This window comes from Belonocnema kinseyi, chromosome 2 (assembly GCF_010883055.1).
Source record: "Belonocnema kinseyi isolate 2016_QV_RU_SX_M_011 chromosome 2, B_treatae_v1, whole genome shotgun sequence".
NCBI classification, from domain to species: domain Eukaryota; kingdom Metazoa; phylum Arthropoda; class Insecta; order Hymenoptera; family Cynipidae; genus Belonocnema; species Belonocnema kinseyi.
In genome coordinates, this window is record NC_046658.1 from 8,284,793 (window position 1) to 8,294,575 (window position 9,783).

General features: G+C 36.6%; 1 protein-coding gene across 4 annotated transcripts in view; it reads right to left on the reverse strand.

The window, feature by feature from the left end:
• Positions 1-9,012: 9,012 nt before the first annotated feature.
• The window catches only part of LOC117167380 (LETM1 domain-containing protein 1), a 72,900-nt gene continuing 72,129 nt past the window's right edge, over positions 9,013-9,783 (reverse strand). For all 4 annotated transcript variants that reach the window (XM_033352263.1, XM_033352259.1, XM_033352266.1 and 1 more), the window contains one exon: positions 9,013-9,351. In XM_033352263.1, the coding sequence (XP_033208154.1) occupies positions 9,166-9,351 (186 nt within the window). In that variant the 3' untranslated portion in view covers positions 9,013-9,165. The remainder of the gene's footprint in view (positions 9,352-9,783) is intronic.

Here is a 9,783-nt window from a genome sequence, read left to right on the forward strand (position 1 = left end):
GTCGCGTCACGCGCACGCGCGTGGGTGTCTGGTGAATCTGTCACCGACCCCTGGTCGCTAGTGACGGTTGAGTGTTTTTGGTGCGAGCCCTTCAGCTCTGGTTTGCACAAAAAAAGGAAACAAAAGAGCGTGTGTAATTATGGAGTATAGTGTTCATCAGTTTAATTCTGCCCCTGGTCGAACGTTTCTGATAGGCTTGTCAGCTGCAATGGGACCTATAACCGCCAGGCCTGGTTCCCTACGATTATTTTATCCAATGACTCAACAGGTGACATTGACATTTATTTTAATATAATCAATCCCTGGAACAAGTAAATCCGAAAACGTAACCACACAATTTTGCTGCACATTTGAATCCCGTAAAGGTACAGGCAAGATAATGATTACAAGCTGCGGTTTACGAAACTGATTCAGACGAATCGTATGTTCCCCCTGCTCATTATAAACAGGCAGTATATTTAGCTGAAATCGAAATCACAAAAAGTGTCCCAACGTCCTGTTTAAAGTAGAATATTTAAACCCAGGTGAAAGATAACATCCACGCAAATAAGTAGCTCATCTTCCAGTGATGAAATCACCACCAAAATGTGAAACACCAGAATCCTTGTTTTCCTATACCCACATAACCCACTATCGACGTTTAGTTCGTATGGTTCGGACCAGATCACCCTTTAGATGTGTCACGATCTGCACAAGGACGGCAAACAAACAATATCGCAGAAATTAAAGCTGCTATGATTGCCTGTAAAAAGGCAAACGCGGCTGGAATTTAAAGACCACGAATAAAGATAGATTCCAAATACCTATTCGAAACTACAACTCAGTCGATAAGACAATGGAAACAAACGGTTGGAAGACAAGAGAATCGGTAAAAATCGTGCTGAATTTGAAAAAATAAAGTCAGAAATCGGAACGATGGAAGTCATCTGGAACCATGTTCCTTGCCATCAGGGTATTCCAGGTACCATCGCCACTTTCAGATAGTGAGATCAGTAACGATTCTATTAAAAATAAACCTCTATCCGAAATCCAAAAAAGTTTCTTCAAAGATCCTTTTCTTGAGTAAATAAAGAAATAAATCTCATAGAGAAAAGGTCCTTGTAATGGGACCACAAAAAGATGGAAGTAACAGCTGTGTCTGAAGGAGAAGATGACCCAGCTCTTCAAGCTTTAGTAGCCGTCGATTCTTGCAGAGAATATTACGATGTTGAAATCTCTACGCGAGTCCGGAACTTCTCAGAAAAATACAAAAATCAGGCTTCGGGACAAGATGTCAATAATCCCGAGAAGAAAAATCAAACGGAACAAGTTAATGGATAGAGTTTCGTCCCTACTACTGAACATGCAGAAGAAGATCTAAGAGTGCCTTTAGAAACAATTGAACAAACGCAGACGAGAGGCAGAGCCTCTCGTCCCTCAGAAAATGCGGTAATGCCATCCAGAAAATGGACAACTTTTAGTCACCCCCACGGTCGTTACAAAACCTATTCAATTGCGTTAAAGCAAGTAAATTCAGACTTATCCTATTGGACCGATGGAAACAAGAATATTCTGACAATGCAGGATAATTTTAGCAAATATTACATCGCAGATGCTGTACCAAATATCGCAACGAAAATCAGAGCCCATGCTGTGAGGTTGTTTCATGCCAAACCTTTGACAACATTTAGATATTGACCTCAAACCAATGCATCATTGGAGAGAAGTCCCAGCTTATTGACCGACTATAGCAGGCAAGAAAAGATAGAAAAGTATGGATAGGAAAAGATAGACATTTAATCCTTCCAAAATGCACACTTTTTATCCCACAAATGCATTTTTTTTCTTTCCATGCCTTATACGTTGTCTCCACTTAGATCTAGGAACCCTGTAGTAAGGGACGCGCCAATTGGGCAGCTGACTGCGGATTGGTCGAGCGAGAAGAGAGAGACACTTCCGTTCCAAATTAAGATACGAGTACTATACCAAAATTTACTATAGCTTCGCGCTTGGGTATGCGAATAGTGCTTGTTGACATCTTGAAGTGGTTAGGGACCCTGTAGTAAGGGATGCGCCAAACAGATTCGCTTGTGCATGATATTTAGTAGTTTTTGAGTGTCTAAAACCAAATGTTTTAGTTAGATTAATTATTGATTCATTTACAAAATTCTTTACCGTTATCTTACCGTTAATTTTAGATGTTCCCCATTTTTAAATTATACGTTTTCGAAATTCTTTTTCAACTGTTGACGCTAATTTATTTTTAACTGGAATTATGTTTACCCATTTAGTACACATGTCAAAAAAGACTAAAATATATTGATTTCTTGACTTTGTCATTGGTAAAGGACCCATTATGTCTGATGCTTCTACTGTCCACGCGTTCCTCAATTATTCTTTTTCCCATTAATCCTATCTGATTATTTATTACTGTTTATTACCGCATTATTCCTAAAATTATATCAATTAGTTTTTCTAATTGCGATTAATCTCTCTACTATCGAGTAATTCCAATGTCCCTTTAAATTCTGTTTCTAATTTCCTATCTTTATTTTTCGTATGCATATTCGTTTTTATTTTGTTTCTATCCTTATTTCTTTTCTTTTTTCTCTCTCTCTATTTTCACTAGCCTGCTTATCTATGTAATCTACTGACCACACGCTGATTCGTGTCAGTGTTTTGGCGCTCGCCTTGCTGGTTTTAGTGTGTTGGGCACCATGCCCCTGTGCAGTCTGTGCCGGCTGGGGTGCTGGCGGGATCGAGTCTAGTGCATCACCTGTGAGGAGGGTCTGTGTATCCAAAAAGCTCACTAATTGCATTAAATAATTGCCCAGCTGGGTTCTGAAATTATTAATATTCGTATATCTTGAATTTCCTTGGTACCTCTGATTATTTGTAAAACCAAATTATTATTCTGCTACCTTGAGTTAAAAAACTTTAGATTTATATTTGGAAATCATGGTTGAAATTGTCTATTTTGTTAATTTTGATACCTAGGTCGGAATTTCTTTTTTTGATTTTGATCATAACTTTCTTTGTGATCTCTATTCTGATTCTGATTTTCAATATTATTTTGGTTACAAAATTTTATCTTTTATCATTTCTGAGTATCTTTCGTTCAAATATGCATCTTTAAATTCTTCGATAAATTGGTCCAAATTTTTCCAATTATCTCGATTAACCTGGAACCAATTTAATGCTTCCTCTTCAAATCTCGGGTCGAAATTTTCTAAAACGTCAAGCTCGTTAATTTTTTACCCTCTTTTAAACCTAATTAAACTATGCAGGAAATAACTCGGACTATTTTCAGTATTCTTCTTAAATTTAATGGGCCAATTTGACACCGTTTTCTGTAAGGAGTATCCGTACCCTTGACCGCTGCTTCTAATATTTGTTATTCTTTTTCTCGCACCTGTTAAAGCGTGCTTTTGCTTGTTAAATTCTAAAATTGCTTCTTCGAAATGAAACGTATTATGTACATTTCGTGACTTACTACTTTAATTAAATAAAGTTTGCGTTTTAATTAAAATTCTATTCATTTTATCATTAAAATTTTTTATTTCTTCGGAAAGTTGTTTTATTTTCACTTTATCGCTTTTATGCTCCTCAAAATTAATTACTTCTTTTGCACCATTTCAAAATTCATTATTAATTTTTAAAATCAAATCGATTTCAAAAGTTTCATTCTTGATTTTCGCGTTTTCTCTTTCTTGCCTTTCTATCTCTATTCGTAGCCTTTCGCGACCTAATCTTGCTTTCTCTGTTCTTTATCTATTCTTTCTGTCTCCTTTCTAAGTGTTTCTACTCGTTCTATCCTACTTGTTTCTAATCGTTCCTTGTCTCTTTCTAATCTTTCGAGTTCTGTTCCCTGGTTTTCAATTTCTCTATCCAATGGGTTCTCATCTAAAATAAAAATGAAAATATTAAACATGACAATGATTACCACGGTCCCATTAGAATAATCACCGTTTAAGAAAAAAACGTTACAAACGTTCACAAACGGACATCTATATAGTATTACGGAAACACATAAAAATCCAGGACTATTTTGGATATGAATAAGAGGAGTAAAAACTTATAACATAATGTGGAAGGTGATTTCCTAAATTGCCATCCGATCTCAGCCACAACAACATAAGGTGTTTTTCTCTAACATCAACCAACTAACAGCCTTCTGCCACCAACTAGGATCAGCATGTACTTCCATCGACAACATTGAGGCAACTAGAGCACATATTACAATTTGTGACTTTGTGCGTTGCTGAGTAATGGGTGCGTGCCTAGAGTGCAAGGAAGTGATTTCCGGAGGAGGAATTGAGGTGATTGTGTGTTTCAAGTGTGGCGTTCTAACTCATCTGGCCTGAGGGCATTTTAACATTTCAAAAAAAAAAAACTTTGATCAACTTAAAAAGGTTTAAGCAGATTTCTTTTGTATAAACTGTAAACGGCAATGCGTCAGCGACATATCTACGGCAATGAATGGTAGTCTGGGAAACTAGCGTTTAATGTTCGCATCGGTGTCGGTACGTCTTCCCCTTGTGCTGCTGTATCCTCAGAAGCAACGGCTCAACGAGCCTGATCTCGCTGCTATGATCAGAAAAGCTGTCTTGGAATGACAAAAGCAAGCGTCTGTGCAGGCGGACCTTCGAACGAATTTAGACTTTTATGATTTCCCTATGAAACCCAATAAAGATATTTTTACTACCATGGGACTCGATAGCTAAGGCTTTTGAGGTTCCCATTATGTACTCACAAAATGCTCCAACTCCCCTGTCATTGTTGCGAAACTCGGCAATCAGCAATTGTGCGATAAACTCATTGAGAGACGGAAGGTTCTTAGAGACTGCTCCACTCATCAAGTATTGAATTTTCAACTGAAGGATCTATTACTGTATCCGCAGCACCAGATACTATAAATAATTCTAAGATTGTTTCTTACCATATTTTTCATATTTATAATATACTTTTAAGGTATACTTACATTTTTATGCCTGAATACCACTTAACATTCTTTTAGACATATGTCTACACCGTCACTTTATCAACTATTGGACTCTACTTAACTCTATTTGGTGGGCGTGATTTATAAGCCTAATGCCTCCTACAGTACGGAACTTAAAACTGACATTTTTGGCCTTATATTAAATTATAATAATACTTTGTTTACCAGTTATCTTAAGAAAAATCTGAATGCTACCAACAATTCAACTAACTCATGATAACAATTGCTCTCCTGTAGACATTCTAACAGCTTTCACCAGGAAATACACACTTCTTTCAAACAGCGTTCCTTCCTCGTCCTTAGTTCTTTCCACTTGCGATGATACTAAATTATTCACTTCTGACGTATCGCAAGATACCTTAATTAAAAAAAATCTTACTCCCAACTTGTGACCTGAAACTGCCAATTGGTAGAAGGGAAACAACGGCTGTTCTCCGTTTTGACTTTTTAGGGCGTTGAATGGTTTGAATCTTATTTCAGCAATCGTTCTAAAAGAGTACAAATCAGTAATGGCGAGCGTTGTGATTGTGGGGAGGTTGACGTTGGTGTCCCTCAAGGTTCCACGCTGGCACCCACTCTATGTGGGCGGGAAAGGAGAGAAAGCGGATAATCGTGCGAAAGGGATTAACTCTAAGTAAGGTAAGGATTGGGAGAGAAAGCATACGGGTAAACGGAGATATATGGATTAAGAACGATGAAGTAGAAGAGATAAGGGAGGCCAGGAAACGGGTAGGGAATAAAAGGGATAAAGGGGAGGAAAAGGCAAATAGAAGTGTCGTGGGGTTGGGTAAAAAGATAAGAGAACATGAATACAAGGCAGAGAGGACTGAAGAGCAAAAAGAGCGACGTAAAAGTAGTGTTATGGTACGAATAAGGAATCAAAAACAAGGACAAAAGATTTTGGGAAGAATTGCAGAATTAGGATGTGCTAATGATGAGTCAGGCGTATGTGGATCAGAAGGACTGCTAAGGCATAAAATGAATATTACCAGAAGCCTATGAGTCGAAGATGCAAGCATCGAGAAAGAAGTATGTGAAAGGGAGAGGAATGGGTGGCTTGGTGTCAGGGTTAAGAAAGGAACTGGTGGCAGAGGAAAAAGGGGAGAGTATATAGAAGAAAAGGATGGAACAATGGTTGGTAAAATCAAATTAGGAAAAGATATTGTGGATATAATATGCGTGTACAGGAGAAGAGGATAAGAGGGAACATGGAGGATAGAGAGCAATAAGAAAATGACAGAGCCTTGAATTTGTGGACCAGGGAACAATAAAAAGAAGTATGTGATAGTGAAAAGAAGGTGTTCATAAAAAACACGAAACAAAGGGAAACGGATCGGGAAGGTAGAAGGCTACTGGACTTTCTGGGTGAGGCAAGGTGCTTCTTTTGTAACGGTAATACGCCGCGAGATAAAGAAGAATATACACGCGTGGGTATAGTGGACACCGTAATAGATTACATTCTGGCAGTAGAAAGAATAAAAAGTTTCTGTTTAGAATGGAAGCGGGCCACATGATAGGTTTAGAGCACTAGAAAACAAAAAAAACTCACAGGAGTGATTAATCGTGTTAATTACGAAATTTCTCTGATTTTAATATAGGAATTTGCGTTTTTTCTTCGTGGACAATCACTGAGAGAGGGAGAGGGGGGACCAATAGGATGAGAGTGCAGATTTCGGAACTGCATATTTTAAAATTTGCGAATTTATTAACCGATTTATAGGTGACTCTCAGGGTAAGGCAACTTCTGGACTAAGGTGCGAAACTTCATTATTTCCCCGTTCAATCCGTTACTCCCGGCACAACGCGTTGCGACTGTCACCCCCAAGTTTATCACAAATATTCCTTTTCTTAAAATCTCCGCTATACGTTCCCTTTGCACAAAGCAAGGTTTCGGCTAGTTGAGTAGTTTGTCCCCACGCAGAAGGATTGCACTCATTTACGATGTCGGTATACAACAACGCGTGTTTGGTAGTTGATGTGCCAAAAACCTCCCCTTGTCGGATTTATCTCTTCGGAACTAAACCCTTAGGGCGACAACACACGACGCGACACGTCGACGAAAAGCGGACGGAGCGAGGAAACATTAAGCGTTCCTTTATTCTAAACGGACTTCCTAATTAGCAAGGCAAGAGAGCTGGTCGACGAATGCTGGTGAGCAAGGGCGCTAATCATCCTCGTCCCCTTGTATGGCGATAGAATGGTGGGCTTTTTTGCTGACTCTCATGGGAAAGGTATTTGATCGTCCGAAGTCTAAGTTCACTCGACCGCTTGTTTATTGATCTGTGGTTTTTTTGGGTAAATCGATCATCTGGCCAAAATTTTATTAGATTAACTATTTATTTTCAACAATAATTAATGTCTTCCTAATTGCTTTTGCAGTTTTTCAACATTTGTACCGATAATTATAATAATAATGAGTAGATGAAGTTTGATCACTTAGTTTATTAGGCTATATTTCAACTATTTTTAATGATCATTAGTAGTCGAATCGATCTTTAAAAAATGTGTCAAGAGTATCGATCTTTCGCATTAGGGTAGTGTTATTGATTTTTATTGATTGCCGAGATACCGATCAATGTCGGACTTATTCTAAATGTACTCAATATATGGTTGAATTAAAGTTAAGGATTATACTTAAATAAGATTTTGATGCTTAGTAACAATCAGCATTGTTAATTAACATTTTTCAGTCGCGTTGTGTCTTATAATCATCCAGATCATAGGAACGCTAGGAAGTAGCATGACTCTGTGGTCTCTTTTTCCTTAGTCTACCGGCCTTATGTATGCTGGTTTGTTTCCATGTGACATGCAACCAGATTGGCCATGGCCATATATACTCTCAATTGTGTAGGCTGTGGGCACAAACAACTGAAAAGAATTTTTTGATTGCCTATCCTCACAGGACCTAACGTAACACATTGCACATTGAATTAATTTTTTCTTTCTTTTTTTGATTTTTTGATTTTATGAGCCATGATATATATATATATATAATTTTTAAACAAAATATTAAAAATTACATTTCTCTCATTACGTGTCTAATGTTGGACATTGTTTTTTCTTTTTTTTTTAAATGTTTGACTCAACATGCTTAGCACAGGTAATTATACAAATTTATAGTTATTAAGTTTATGACTCTCACAAACAATTAAAGAATACACAAAAAATTGCTTTTAATTTTTAGAGAAGGAATTTTTTTCCGAAGAAGGCCCGCATTGTGCCAAACATCAAAAAAGATGATTAGAGAACAACTAGAATAGTTCTTTTATTGTTTTCATATGGGACCGTCAGACCCCAGAAAAAAGTTAAATAAACAATTAAGTTGTTTAAAATGCTTAACAAATTTTTAATTATTTTTGTTATTAAAATATAATAAAAAAGTGGAACATAACCTTTTGAAAACCCCCATGAGAAATTTAAACAGCCAAAATAGAAAGGAAGTTACAGGCTTTTCAAAATACCTACGTAGGGGTTGGAGTACAAAATCCCCCACCCCCCTCATCCCTAGGAGAGGATTGGTAATCGTGATATATAAATTTTGTCGATAGCACTGTTGGGTAGTTGAATATATGCCGAGAATTTAAATTAAATTTAAGAAAATTGCTTTTAAAGTTGGGAGAGTTGGGAAATAATGCCCCATATATGGTATTTAGTATGAGATCAAAATTTTTGACTTCTTAAATAATAACATACGAAATTATAAAGAAATATGAATCATTCATCACTGTAAAAACCGTTCGATTAAGTTTCAATCACTTGAGAAAATAATAGTCCCAAATATTCTAAGCATATTCATTTAAACTTTTAAATATCTTCACTTTTGAAGACATATTTTAATTTTTTTGAATTGCATGAGGATCTAAGGCACCACGTCGGATATCAGATTTCTTGACAAGCAGATCGATTGAATAAACTGATTGAGAATTCCACGTTCCATTTGACAAAATACACGCGTCGAATTTAGTCTCACGTATAAAAAATAATTAGGGAAAGAATATGGATAAATATTTTGTTGAAATAGATATTGTTTCACATATATTTTTTTAAGATTGTATATTACTAACATAATTATGATTATTATGAGAATTATCATCCATGGTGTCTTAGGCTCGTAATATTTAACGCCTTAAATAGAAAAAATAACAATCTATAAAAGTATATACAAAGATTACGCTCTTTTTTGTTTATACCTTGCGATATAATAAAGTCCAATTGCTAGGATGATTGTAAGCCAATAAAATGGGGCAGTGGAGAAGTAGTGAAATGCTTATTTCGTTGACTTCAGATGACACGCTAAGCCATTGATTAAGCCATTCCTGCATTGATTCAGTTGACATGTTTACGGGATTTAAACCTCGGAAGGATACTGCCTGAAATAAGATAAATTTTGGTTGTAAATATGTAATATAATTATAGTCTATTGGCGCAGGAACCCATGCATATAATTTGGAGAATCTTTTTTAAGTACTCTAAAACATTTGATTATGACTTTATTTAACGAGAACAATTGTGGACAAAGACCAGGGAATAACTTACAGAACTCTCTGAGAGGGCGGTTTAAATAGTCCTGTATTGGTTTTCATCTACCATGCAGGTTTTTGACTTTGTAGAACATTCTACTAGTCATACAAGCTACAAGAAGTACATGCGCAATTGCAAGCATAGATTTGATTGATTTTCTATATAAAGCAGTTCTATGCATCGACCGTGTAAGTGTATATAGTAGTAGATTTTCTTAGCATCCGGATATCAGTGAACTAATCCACCAGATGTCACGGTCTCACGACCGTGAGGTAGGTGGT